Source organism: Podarcis tiliguerta (genome assembly GCF_965153285.1).
Source record: "Podarcis tiliguerta genome assembly, chromosome: Z".
NCBI lineage: Eukaryota > Metazoa > Chordata > Lepidosauria > Squamata > Lacertidae > Podarcis > Podarcis tiliguerta.
The window spans coordinates 10,635,915-10,650,882 of NC_139553.1; the positions used below are offsets into that span (position 1 = coordinate 10,635,915).

General features: G+C 42.3%; 1 protein-coding gene across 15 annotated transcripts in view; it reads right to left on the minus strand.

Annotated features, from left to right (window-relative positions):
- Window positions 1-14,968, minus strand: part of RALGPS1 (Ral GEF with PH domain and SH3 binding motif 1) — a 218,139-nt gene that overhangs the window by 120,335 nt on the left and 82,836 nt on the right. For all 15 annotated transcript variants that reach the window (XM_083423745.1, XM_083423737.1, XM_083423746.1 and 12 more), the window contains exon 9: window positions 5,795-5,921. In XM_083423745.1, coding sequence (XP_083279871.1) covers window positions 5,795-5,921 — 127 coding nt within the window. The remainder of the gene's footprint in view (window positions 1-5,794; window positions 5,922-14,968) is intronic.

Here is a 14,968-nt window from a genome sequence, read left to right on the forward strand (position 1 = left end):
ATTGGCTTGCAGGAAAAGACCAATCAGGCTCCAGGAGGAAGTTAATCAGCCTATTAGGCTGGTAGGATCGTAGAATACAACAACTGATTAGCCTGCAGGAGCAGACCTGTCAGGCTCCAGGAGGGAAGCAGAATCTGCCAATCAGACAGGACTCATTGTGTAAATAATGTATATAAAAGCCTGAGGTTTGCGGGGAAATTCAATCGCTGTTTTACAAGCTGCAATAAAGAGCATGAAATCACTGCAGGACTCCAAGTATATTTCACCAGCGACGAAGGTGAGATCCTGCTGAGCTGTCTGCCGTGCACTGCACACACAATCGCACCGCGCATCCAGGCTACAGCTCTGGGACCCAAGGACCCAGAATGGCAACAGACAACAGCTTCATGCCGTTCGGCCCAGCCTCAGGAGACTGGGATTGATATGCCACCTGCTTCCAGTTCCTCCTGGAGGCAAAGGACGTCACTGATGCAGCCAAGAAGATGGCGACCTTCTTCAGCGTCTGTAGAGAAGAAACATTTGAGATTGCCTGAGCCCTCCTCACTCCCACAAATATCGCTACCGTTCCCTACAACATGATAATGGAACGGCTGAAGGGGCACTTCTTGCCACAGCCCTTGGTGGGAGCATGTCGCAAGGCCTTCTACACAAAGTGGCAGGCCCCTGGAGAAACCATAACCAGGTATGTGACCTCCCTCCACCAGGCTGCCTGGCTCTGCAACTTCACAGAGCTGGAGAACATGCTCCGCGACCGCCTCGTGAGCACCCTGAGGGATTAGAAGCTGCAGTGGCGCCTCTATGCTAAGAAGGACCTGAAGTTCCAGGTCGGCCTACAGGAGGCTCTAGCAACTGAAGCCGTTGAGAGGTCAGTGCAAGGATTCCAGTCAAATGCGTCGTCCCAACCAAGGGTCCACCAACAACTCAGAATCCAACCGGGAGGACATGCACCGAGTGCAGCAGTGCACACAAACTGCACGCCCACCACGACAGCCTTGCCCAGAAGAGGGGAACTGTGCAAGCTGTGAGGACAGCCAAGAGCGGAGGACTTGCCATTTCCACAACACAGAATGCCGACAATGCAGAAAAGTGGGACACATTGCCTGGGTGTGCTGCGCCCGCCCTGCCCGACGCCTTGCATCAGATGGCTGACCCAAGAGTCCCAGGCCCTATAGTTCAACACACCAAGGCAACTCAACGGAGATCACAGACTGTCAGGTATACCAGTTGCCTCATTCTAATGCAGAAAAAAATTACATTGAGGTACACATAGAGGGAGTCCCATGCCTCATGGAGCTTGATACAGGCTCAACCCTGTCCATAATCTTGGCACGGACATTAAGGAAATTGTGTCCCAGTGGCGGCCCCAACCTTAGGCGAGCCCCATTAACCCTCCAGGACTTCCAAAAACACAAGGTCCCCTCCCCACAACAGGGGTGGGAACCTTCAATGTACAATATCGAGGGTGGAAGCGGCAATTAGACTTGATTGTGGTCAAGGGGCCCTACATTAGCTTACTGGGGTTGGCGTGGTTTGGGCCACTGGGGCTAGCCATCACTGGGGTGAACCACACCAGCTCCCACGTGGACGTGGACACCATCTGCAAAGAGTTTCCGGAGGTTTTCGACGGGGCATTGGGATGATATACTGCCCCCCCATTGGCCTACAACTAGACCCCGCCGTACTACTCATCAGGTTCAAGGCCTGCCACACCCGCCAAGCCCAAAGGCTTGGTCCGCATCTGTGCAGACTACAAATGTACCATAAACAAGGCCTTTACGGCTCATGCGTAGCCGGTGCCAGTCACAGACACGGAAAGTTATGGGGTCATTCACCATGAGGAGCAGATCAGGTAAGAGTAGCAGAGGTTCATGCTGAAGGGGTTCTGCCCTGCCAAAAGAAGAATCAGTAATGATGTGATGTAATGCACAAACGTGGAATAATTAGAATGGGCAGGTTTTATGGGAAAAGCTTGGTAAGCCCAAGAATTCTTCCCAAGAAAAAAAAGGATGCTGAGGGACACCCCAAAAGCTTTGCCAAACACTCCCGCACTCCTTCCCTCAAAAAGAAATATGAGGTATCCTGAAGTGTGTGATCAGAAGCACAATTATGAATAACTACAATTATTTCACATCACTGTTGCCTGGGAAGGATATGGGTTAAGAGGCTTTGCCAAAGATACAGCAGTGTACAATAACATATCACCTTTTACATTCAGAAGATCCCAAACAACAGAAACAAAAGAAGCTCTGTCTCCTTCATTCAGGCAGATAGAGCAATGTATATCTACAAGTAACATATGCCAATATGAAAGAAGAGCCTTTTAAATTTGAATCTGGGCGAACCCCTTGGAAGCTTTCTATATTTGCAGGAAAACACTGCCAAAATTTTATTTTTTGCTCAGTCAAAAGATTCCTGTTTTTAGAATAAAAAGTGGACTTGAACATATGGGTAATGTATGCAATATATATTTATATGCATATACATATGCTTTCTAAAAGTTAAAAAAGCCAGTTTTTAAATTTGAATTTAGTATGGCTTGCAATGAAATCAATTACAAAAGCCCACTACCTTCCTTAGTAACAACAGAAGGAAAATATGCAAAACTCTTGCATATGAGGGGGCAGCAACAAAATATTAACCAAACAGGAATTTTGACTGGCAGAATTACCTTTTGCCACATTTTATAATCCCAATATCTAAAATTCATATGCTGTACATATGTATGAAGTCAAGGTTATCCATGTATTCTGATGGTAAGTATGAGCCAACTCTTACATTCATCTCTCATCTATCTTAACTGTATACAGTATAATAACCTAGAAATGACCTATGATAAGGGCAAGCAAGATAGTATCCACTGGCAATATATAATTGAGGTGGCTGGCCAAAAGAATGAAAACTTATGGGTCTTGGAAAAGGTTCTGGAATCTTTATAAGAAAGTTCTCAAAAGCTGCTGTTTCCTCAAACCACAAAATTGTGCTGCGTTCAACTAAAAATGAACCTCATAACCCTGAATATGAATCTAGTGTTTCCCCTCCCTTCCTTTCTCCTTCCAGCTATAAAAATTACAGGCAGAGAATACCCTAGAAATATGCACAGTTCCTTTGATGTTAATACTACTTCATTAATTCCAGCCCTGTTATTTTTCCATTGCATGCCACCCCAGCTGCAGCAACTACCCAGTTGCACTTCACTCTCTTGGCAGGCCTTTATAAGATGTGTGTTTTCAAATGTTGAATGAGACGATGCAAAAAGCAAGGTTGTTACACAGCATTAAAAACCACATTTTAAGGGTTGTGAAATATGCTAAGTTTTCTGCATACCACACACATCCTTATTTCTTGAGGTTATGACAGCTAATTGAGTTCACTGAAGCAGAGAAACAAAACAAAATGCACTATTTGCTTTATTGGTACTATGGCAAATACCCATAAGGATAAGAATGAGATCACTAGATCCTGGATATTATTTTTTTTAAATCAGAAACTAGCATGTAATACTAACAAAGCAAAAAAGGAAAAACCACAGCAGGAAAAACCATGGAGACTAGGAATTATAAGCAAAAGGGTAACTGGGTACTTAAGCAAGAACGCAAACGTAAACTGGAAATATGATATGTAGCATTACATATAGCCAAGATATAGGGGTAGGAAAAGCACAGCAGAATATGGTTAAAGGAACAGGGCATTGGCAGGTCTTCTGAATCAAGTAACAGTGGAAAGAGAAATGCTTCTTGTCAAGGAGCACAGCCCTCTTTCCCACTACCCTTCCAATGTCCTTATAAAGGAGTGGATAGTATAGGATAACCGCCATTCTTTATAGACTTTGCTCATAATTCCTTTTGACGCTTAACATATCCCTTTACCATGAAGACTGACTCATATGAAATTTAAAAACTTTGAGGTTACAAATTAAGCATAATAGTCCCTTGGTATCATCAGTGGAGAAGGAGACTCTGAAAAGAAATATGCAAAACTGACTAATAAGCAGTATGGGCACATGCTTCCTAGCAATCTCCTGCCCCTGTACAGTCAACTATTTTCTGAGATAAAAGGAAGAGTGAAAGGGGGGGGGAGCATCTTCCTGCTCACATATTTGATCCACACTTGTCACTGCACTCCAACAATCCCTTGCAACGTGACAAATTGCACAGAACACTTGCAACTGATGAAAGCAATGCCCTCCTAACAAAAAATCACCCTTAACTCACCATTACAAAAGTGAGGATTATCAAAGTATTTGGGGTTTTTAAAAATGCAGAGAGAGAAGTCATAAAGTAAACACAGAAACATATCTATATATGTATATAATATATATAATGGGGATGAATCCAAAGCATGCACAGAACAGCAAAAGCAAAGGATCTTGTCAGGAACTCTTCCCTGACAGATCTTTTCCCTACATTCAAATAGTAGTATTTGATGAGGTCTATGCAAACATGGGAGTCTATGTTGATTTTAGACTGAGCTTCTTTAAACACTTAAGTGAGGTAGAGCTTTGCAAGGAAATATCCGCAACAACCGTTACTACTTTTGATCCAATGTACCAGTATCTACCTCCCACCCTGCCAGTATTTTTCTTTTTTATTGTGGCATTCATTGGTAATCATAGTGGCATCCTATGCAGGAGTCTAACACTCCTGAATAAATATATTCTTCCGCAACATTAAGACATTCATAAGGTTTGTTTCCAGGTAATTCTATAATTTGGATGCTGTATTAGTATGTATTTTTTTTCCTGCTTTTGTCTGAAGAGCTCTCAAAGTAGCTTCCAAACAATTTAAAACAAAAGAAAATGATAAATCAGTAGAAAAACATAGTAAGAACAGCAAAGCAGCAGTAATTAAAACAGAAAATTTAAAAAGCAGAAGGCTTAAATAAAATACCTGGTTAGTTACAAAACAACTAAAAGCATATGAAGCTTGGCACCAAACAAGCCTCCCCGAGGAAGGTATTTCAGGGTCAATATATCACAACTGAAAGGAGCCCAGCCCAATTTGACAATGCCAGCATCTCTTCTATTCTGGTGCCAATGAGAATAGATGGGCCCAAGAAAAAGGAAGGAGAACTCTGATGTGCTGTTTCCAGAGACTGATGATGGAAATATTGGAGCAGTTCCGAATGCGCTTCCTGTTTATAGAGCACTCTGACAGGCTTTGGTGGGCAGGATTAGGCCCACAGATAACCAACCCTTGCTGTAGAACTACCTTAATCTGAGGATACTACTAAAAGATAATAACTCTGAGAAGTGAATTAAGATATAAATTTCTAAGAAACTGATCACAAAGGAAGAATATATTTTGCCTAATTCCAGTCCCTTTACATAAGAATATGTTTACCATTTAAGTCCCCTCTATTCTTCTGTGGAATCAAGAACAATCAGAGACAGTTGCACCCCAAACATTTTTATTCTGAAGAAAACTTGACAGATGAGCATAAAACTCACCATATTTAGGCCAAGCAGGAATTTTCCATCAGCCAGTGGCCTTGGATTAGTTTTCAAGGCACCAATGTAGCAACATCATGAGAGAACCTCTGTGCTAGGATAATGGGCCCATTCTGTAGTGCCTCTTTCACATTCCCTACAGCTCAGACCACAGTGACTTTTCCCTCATCGCATAGCAGAAGTAATGGCCACATAACCACTTGTAAAACTTCTTCACAACACTGGTTAACTGAACCACACTGGTTTAACCTGTGGTTTGGATCTGACATGCCTGGGCTTACTTGTTAGTCAGAAACAGAAAAGGCATCTAATTGAAGACTATATTTGATAGATAACAACTAGACTTACCTAGATAAGGAATACAGGGGACCATCTTTAAACATCTGATATATTCCCGCATCCTCTTATAATTATCTTCCTTAGACGTTAAGTAGTCTAGCTTCTCAAAGGTGGCCTTGTCTTTGCGATTCAAAAGCTAAAAAAAGAAAGGTCAAGTAAAACTATTAACATTCTGCAAAATGAAAATTTAATTAGTTAGAACACAGGAAAGCAGTAAGTTTTTTAGGCTGAATACTGTTTTGCTAAGGAGGTTAAGGGGTTGCAACAAATTTTAAACAGAATCAGCCATAACCCTGTACCTGAAATGTGGATATAGCAAACACTGTGAAGTATCTTCTCTTTTCACAATACTTTAAAAGTGTTTCATTCAATCCTGTGTGTTTCATACTACATATATCCTACAAGTACTCCCTGTCACAGTTTTTGGAACAAGACAACAAAGCAACTTGTTTCTGCTTACACCATTGCATCTGCTCTGCTCTATTCCAATTCACCTTCCCTTCATCTATTTCAGTCATACTCTGGGCTCATCCACACTTCTGCTTGCTCAGTGCCTAGGAAGCATGGGCCCAAGGAACCACGTGGTGTGGGTTCTCAGTGCCTGGGGCACAGTGCTAAGGGGGTGGGCATGGAGGGTGGCTGCACCCATCCAAGCTCTCACCATTGACCGAGCTGCGGTTGTTTGAGTTGGTGATGAGTGAGGTGAGTGGAGGGAGAAAGGCTCAAAGCTAGAGAAGGAGGCTGCCAGAGCCTCTCACCTCTCCTCAATGGGGGCCACCTCCTCTTGGTCAGCCCAGGATGGGGGAAAGGGGCGTCAGGGTATGCAGGGGCGTCCCTTTGACGGCCACAAAGTGAAGGAGGCACTGCCATTGCCCCAACCTTGAAGGCTCGGCCCAGGTGCAGCTTGGAAAGTGAGGGAGCTTGCCATGGAAGCGCCTTGATGTGCTCCTTCACACCCTTTCAAAAACCTGCTCCTGGGGCCAGGCCCCCCAGCATTCCCCACACTATGCTCCTGGGTCTAAGCAGTTTCCCACTTGTCCCATGCTTTCTAGGCATGGGTCCAAGTGGTTCTCTGTTTGCCCCCCCCCCCTTTCCCCAGGAAAACTCACTCTTTAGCACTGAATTGGTGCAAACATCAACCCACTGAAAACCCAACTGACATTTGTTCCAATTCAGTGGTAAAGATAGAGTTTTCCTGGGGGGAAATGGGGGCCAAGAGGAAGTTTGGATGAGCTCTAAGTCCTACTCTGCTGCTCCTTCTGTTCTGCCTGGATCAGCAACTCAATGCTGTCTAATCTCAAATACATCCTGATTCACAACTGCAATTTATCTCGGTATCTGATACATTCATGCACTTCCCACCCAGATTAGGAAGCTGCCCTATACCAAGCCAGACTGTTTGTTCATCTAACCTTTTATTCTCTCCTTTCACTGACAGTGGTGTTTCTCATCACTTGTTATCTGTTTAAAAATAAAGAAACCCTGAAGAAACCAGGATTTGAATCCAATACCACAGTACCACTTCTCACACCAGACTTAGCTACTCTGCTTTCCTGAGACAGACCCCCAGACCCAAGCATCAGTGGGCTACAAAAAGCCTTTTAGCTCAATATATCTTCTGGGCAGTCCACCCAATTCTACACCCACACTCTAAATGACATCTTTCCAATGCAATACAGCAAGCATATTCCACTGCAACAAAACAGGCAATTTCCTGTAATGCATACAACATCACAGCATTAACATAGTAAGACATCAGTGCACAAAAGGTTGAAAGACTCAACTTGCTCCATAAATGCAGTATGTTGGGGGTGTGAAGTTAGAAATGGCAGGTGTGCCCCTGGGGTTCAAATTAAGCACCCATGTTTTAGTTAGAACACTAGATTGGAAACAGGCAGAGGGAGCTGGGACTGGTGCAGCACTTTATGCAGCCTGCAGTGAAAAATTTAACTGGGTGTATTTCATGCATTACTTTGACATACAGACATATATATTTCAGAAATTAAGAAATGTACACGCCTTGAAAACAGCTGCTAGTGACCTAGTGCATTACAAACCTGGCTAATCTAAGCTTTTCATTATGTGTGAAGCATCCCAAACTATTTAAACTATTTTGTTTTCAGTTCTGAAGTTGGCTACACATGTACTAAAAGCATGTGAAATATTCCATGTGCTCCCAGTTAAGCATGCATATAAATGGACAGTAGAATAACAAGCTTAGATATAACAAAGTTGGGAATAAATCAATGCCTGCTTGTGTTTAAATATTTCTGCCAAACTTCCATTAGCAACATGCTGAAGTTGCTGGAATTAAGCTGCCAGTTGAACAAGAACTTACTTGATATTTTAAAAATTGTTAGAATCTAATCAAGAGAATAATAGTGCTTTAGAAATAAACTGAATAACGGTATTCTCAAAGCAAGCAAGGTTTCGTCATTTCATAGCACACAGACACTTGGGATACTGCAAGTCACTTCCCAAGGTTTTTTTTACATTGAATACAAATGGGTGTATCCAATGTCCTACTCAGAGTAGACCCATTAAAATTAATGTGCCTAAGTAAGTCATCAATTTTCATGGGTCTACTCTGAGTAGGACTAACATCGGATACAGCCCAAAGATTCGCCACAAAAATGCAAAATACTCTTCTTCACCTTATACGTATACTTAATAAGACAAAATACAGAATATTTGATCTTACAGCAATAAGACAGTGTGTAAGTGTTTCTTCCCTCTAAAACCTGCATCCCAAGAGAACTTGAATGAATGCTATAGATGTGGCTAGCAACCACATACATATGAAGGGCACTTGACATAAATCACAGAAGAAATGTCACAGCTTTCTCATTTTCCAGGCAGTAGCACTGATGGCAAATCTACACTACTAAGTTAAAGCAGTTATCATCTCTTTACAGAGAATTCTGGGAACTGTGGTACTGAAAGGGGGATAGGAAAGTTTGTATTTCATAACAAATAATTATCAATACTTCACTAAAATTCCCAGGTTCTTCTGAGTGAAGCCATAACAGTTAAAACCAATGCATGTTGTAACATACACATCCTGTGAGCATATGCATGAGCATTTTGCCACAGATATCCTTTGGCACCTACCGTGTTTTTTGCACCATAACACTCACTTTTTTCCTCCTAGAAAGTAAGGGGAAATGTCTGTGCGTGTTATGGAGGGAATGCCTACGGGTGGCATGCCTACGGATTTTCCTCCTCTAAAAACTATGTGCGTGTTATGGTTGGGTGCGTGTTATAGAGCGAAAAATACGGTACTTTGTAGAACTGCCAAGACATGCAGGCTGGTAAAACTATATTACTGTGTCACTCCCCACCCCCCAAAAAAATATGTATGGCTTTACCAGCAGTGAAGTTCTTATGTGATGTGACGGGGAAATACATATCTAGAGCCAAAATGTCTTAGAAGGAGGAAGGTAGCCTTGCTAAGTCGGTGAAGGAAATAAGCCAAACAAAAGGTGCCTAGTTAAACATAAATGGAAGTGTACTTCCCTTATGTCTGAAGATTCCTAATGCGGAAAAGCAGCTCTCCTAGAGTAATCTATTCTTACTAATTGGCTGGCTGTAGCAGTTGAAACTCATTAAATCTTTTTGCCACTATTTAAGGTTTATGTTAGGAGATAGTGTCTAAGGAGGACACAAGAGAACGTATTTTCTCTTCTGGCCACACTGAAGTTTTCTGTTCTGTAGAATCAAATAACTTTCAGTGGCAAATATTTTCAGCTGATAATTTATGTGTACTGCGATGGGGATAATAGTGGTACACTGGAAAGTCCTCCTGAAAACCACAGGTTGACATGTTTTTGGACTATTTTGTACATCTTCAAATACACGATGTGAGAAAAGGAGGGAAGCCTGTGGTTTTGGCAGACTCGCTTACAAGTGGTAGTAATCAGCATATGTGTATGTATGTCTTACCACAGGTTGCTATAAACTAGAAGACACAGGAAATTATGGAAGGATAAAGACAAAGCTTAACACGTGATAAAACGTTACAATTTGTGCCAAAATGCAAGAGGGAATCAGCTTATGGCAAAGAAATCCCCCAGGGAGGTCCCTCTAAAATTTAGCTGCTGTGCTGTTTTTTGCTTCTTCTCTCTTTTATCATGTAGATTGACTCCTGGTGCATATTTCTTACTTTAGCCTGGATCTTTAAGGATTATGTCCTCCTTCAGACAATAAACCACTATCACCCTTGCATACTTTACCAGGGGTGCCCAAACTTTTTTCAAAGAGGGCCAGATTTGAAGTGAGCATGCATGACAGGTGACCAAAGTGGTTGACCTTTTTTACGATTTTACCCCAAAGTTGTTGAGCTTTTTTTAAGAATGGGAATTTTTGAGCTTTTTTATTTTGGGAGGATTTTACTGCCACAGGATTAAACCGACCTGCAGACCGGATTAGGCCCCTGAAACAGACTTTGGACATGCCTGCTTTACACAAATCAACTTTGTGTAGGGGAAACAGAAATGTACGGATGTGGTCTTAATCTGGAAACTGAATCAGGGACATGACAACTCTTCTGTCTCAAGTCACTGTCCATTATTAAACCAGGTTATCATGTGAACTATGTGGATAGAGAGTTTTTCTTCTTTCACAACCAGAGAGATTTGGGACAGACAAAACAGTATAAGAGCACCCCTGCTGGACCAGACCAAACCCTGCTGGACCAGACCAAGCAGGACCACAAGGATAATAGTTATTTCCTGCTGTTCTCCAGCAATTGCCATCCAGAGGCATTGCATTCATTACTGTGAAATTACTACATACAGTGGTACCTCAGGTTACATACGCTTCAGGTTACATACACTTCAGGTTATAGACTCCGCTAACCCAGAAATAGTGCTTCAGGTTAAGAACTTTGCTTCAGGATGAGAACAGAAATTGTGCTCTGGGGGCGCGGCGGCAGCAGGAGGCCCCATTAGCTAAAGTGGTGCTTCAGGTTAAAAACAGTTTCAGGTTAAGAACGGACCTCCGGAACGAATTAAGTACTTAACCTGTGGTACCACTGTATGTTAGTCTTGACTAGTATATGTATGCAGCTAAACACTGGACACAATGTAAGAAGAGATCTGCTTTTAGAAGACATCTGAAGGCAGCCCTGTTTAGGGAAGCTTTTAATGTTTACAAGACTATTGTATTTTAATACTTTGTTGGAAGCAGCCCAGAGTAGCTGGGGAAACCCAGCCAGATGGGCATGGTACAAATAATAAACTATTATTATCAAACCAGGAAGCCTATCCAGTCCAGCATTCTGTTCTCACAGTAACCAACCACATGCCTAAAGAAAGGCCATCAGCAAAATGCACGCTAGCACCCTCCCATGTGTGATTTCCCGCAACTGGTATTCATAAGCATATTGACTATGATATGGGATATAATACAGCCATTATCACTACTAGGCATTGATAGCCTAATCCCTCTACGACTTTGTTGGCTGAACTGCTTTGATGTCATGGAATGTTTAAGGACATTGGTTCAGAATGCAAGCCATAATGAAACTGTATGCTTTGCCCACTGATAAAGGTATACATTCATGTTTAAACACAGTACAAAACCTTTATTTTAAATATATATTTCTACTGGATGCACACAGCCACAAAGACAGATGAAGCCCTTCTGGTAAGGGTTCATCCATGTTAGCTAATAAATGCTCAATTTGTATTGAGTTGGTGAGTGTTTAATATATTTTATCAAGTTCACTGGGTTTCTAGATGTAACTTTATAGTAAAGGTGATAACTCAAGAAAAATGTCCATAAGCTTTCTAACTGTTCAAGGACAAAGCATCTGCAACAAAAACCTGGACTGATAGAGGGAATGCAGCAGTGGAGGCAAAAGAACTAAGATAGCAAGGGGATCAGGGAGGAGGAACTAAACTCTGCATGGATTTGAAATGACTGCCAAGGTTTGATGGCAGATTTCTAGTACCTAAAATCCGAGCAGTGTAATATTCTAATTTACTGCTTATGTCACTATGCACATTTTCCACAAGTATTCACTTCTACAAGCCAAAATACAATAAACAAACTCTATGGAAAAAGTTAAAACCTCTGTTGTGCAGAATTTGCTATTAACTCTTTATTCTTTATAATTAATACCATTATTCACTGGGCTCCAGATGTTAAAGAAAAGGGCTCCATCTTATTATAGTTGGACGCATATATCCTCTCAAAAAAATAACATGTCATAAGAATGGAATGTTTCCGATGATCAACTGTTAACTGGGACAAGCCTTTGCCGTGCTGTAAACTCCTTCCAAAAACTGCTATCAAACTGGTTTGGCTTTTCCTCCCAACACTTTGTCAAATTCATGGCTTGAATAATTCAGAAATGTTGGTTCTTAAGCCCAGTTTTCTATATAGTTCACGTGCTTAGGCATGTGAGCAGTATCAGGAGTGACCTCCCAGTCAAGCGTGTTTCTTAGAAGAGCAACTTAGAGTCCTGCGTCTCCTTTATCTATCAACTAGAAGGCAGCACTGCCTGGTGCCCGACACTATCCAGATATTTGAAGGGTTGGAGATGTGGAAGCTGCACATGCCATGACTGGCGAGGTTCTGCAAAAATTTCTCCTGCTTAGTGGATAGCCAGTAGGAAACTATATGAAGATATTTGACAATATGAAACAGGGCGTCACTTGTAAGGGCTTATAGTAACAGCAAGAAAATCAAACCATGCAGATTACTTTCACAGGATCTTGTGGTGCAATATCAAATAATTATAGGCAGCCTCATCACTTTCCCCCAAGCTCCTGGGGTCCAAGGCACAAGGTGAGCATGATGGGATGTGGGAGAACTATGATATATTCCTGTTCTGGTTTCTTTCCCACATGCTAAATTTTATTGCCAAAAGGGCACAGTAAGAGCTAGGTTTCAGAGTTAGCAAAACAAATAAATAAACAAACAACCATCCTATGAGGCAGTCCATCTCTGTCTCTTGCCTTTCTACCCTTAGGATTTAGTGGAGATATGTTTTATTTTCATATCCTGACTTTTAGGGCAGGAAACTTTCAAGATTCTGTGCTACAAGATTGCTCACCTCCTTGCTCCACCCCACCCACAGCTACATCTGCCCCATAATGCAGAAATCTGAGCAGCATACCAGTACCATATAATGGCTTTTACCAAGGAGCAGCTCTCAGCGCTATAGCTGGACACATGTGTTTCTTATATTAGCACTAGAGCTCTAGCTCTCGATCCTTAGCAAACAGACAATTTTGCAGCCCATAGCTCGTTTATCTATATCTACCGTGTAAGTTAGAAACGTAAGATTTTCATTTTAAATAATGGAGATTGAGACATTGACTAACACCACCGGGCTTAGAGCTCAGCTTGCTATGAATCTAAATGTAATTCTGATAATATCAGTTAATTCTTTGTGGCTGTAGACTCTGCAATTTGATTTGTGCTTTTGGAGCTGCAGCAAAACCAGTTCATGACTAAATCTAATCCAAGCATGAAACATCAGTTATACCTTCCCTTCTACATGATTCAGCAACAAAATGATAATCACCCATCTTTTCTCAGTGTTAATTTCTCTTGGTGCAGTGAATATGGACTGGGGAGGCTGCATTCAAATCCATTCCTGCCTATGAAGTTCATTCAACCACCTTAGACCAGTAACTATCTCATGATTATTGTGAGGATATAATGCAGTAAGCTGAACTCTTTAATGTTGTTGTTTAGTCGTTTAGTCGTGTCCGACTCTTTGTTACCCCATGGACCAGAGCACGCCAGGCACTTCTGTCTTCCACTGCCTCCCGCAGTTTGGTCAAACTCTTTAATATACAAACATAAATCTCCTCCCGCTAATCTGGTTTGCCTTCCTTTCCATACAGACACCACACTAAAGACTATTCATGTGTTTCCTATGCCTAATGAACAAGCTACTGTACTAGCCATCTCTTAACAAAATGTATCAGTCCCCTTTCATAGAAATCTGGAGCATTTCTGAGAAGTGTACAGCCTTGATTTACTTATTTAAATGTGAACATCTATGGTATCTGTGGTATTTGATTAGTGGTGTTTGACTTGACCAAACACCATCTGTCACTTCATGAACTACACTTTAGAATTTCTCTTCTCGTAAGAGTAGCTGCATTTCCAGTGTCTCCTAATTCTCAAGCACACATAAATAGTTATTTCTTCTTTATCAGTTATAAGTCAGCTACAGGAGAAGAGGAAGCAAAGTAACCTAGTATTTGCTACAGAGTGGATTGGGAGTGATCCAATGGTTGGAGGGGTATTCATGAAGGATCACTCCATGGTGAGGGGAATTGCTTTACCTGTAAAGATAAAGGTAAAGGGACCCCTGACCATTAAGTCCAGTTGCGGATGACTCTGGGGTTGCGCACTCATCTCGCTTTATTGGCTGAGGGAGCTGGTGTTTATCCGCAGACAGCTTCCAGGTCATGTGGCCAGCATGACTAAGCAGCTTCTGGCAAACCAGAGCAGCGCACAGAAACGCCATTTTACCTTCCCGCTGGAGCGGTACCTATTTATCTACTTGCACTTTGACGTGCTTTCGAACTGCTAGGTTGGCAGGAGCAGGGACTGAGCAGCGAGAGCTCAGCCCATCATGGGGATTTGAACTGCCAACCTTCTGATCAGCAAGCCCTAGGCCTCTGTGGTTTAGACCACAGTGCCACCCGCGTCCCTTGCTTTACCTGTAGTGGGCCCCAAAGGAGAGTGAAGACTGCAGTTCCATGTCAGAAGAGGATAATACAACTTCCTTGAATGGGGAGGTAGTAGTACCATGGGTTCATCTTGCAGAAATGCTTCCAGTTTTCTCCCCCCCCCCCCACTGGCTCAAAGGACAATTCCCTCTCTCGTTCTGGCCTCATCCCTCAAATAAGGGGCATAAGCCCAGGGTAATGGCATGGATGACATTCCTGGCAATATGGCTCACACACCTGTTGAGGCCCTAGTCTTGCTGTAGAATGGCAAGATGGAGACACCAAGCAAAAACAATTATTCAAAAGTGCTACCACTGATTTCATGGAATTGGGAAGGTACCTTAGCTTCCTGAAGAGCTCCAGACAGTGAAGCAGGCCGACCAATGGTTAGAGTGTAGGTAGCATAGGTTTTGCTACAAAAATGATCAAACATAGTTAAGAGTGCATAATTGCACCTAGCATGGGGTGGTGGCAGCAAAGGCATCCA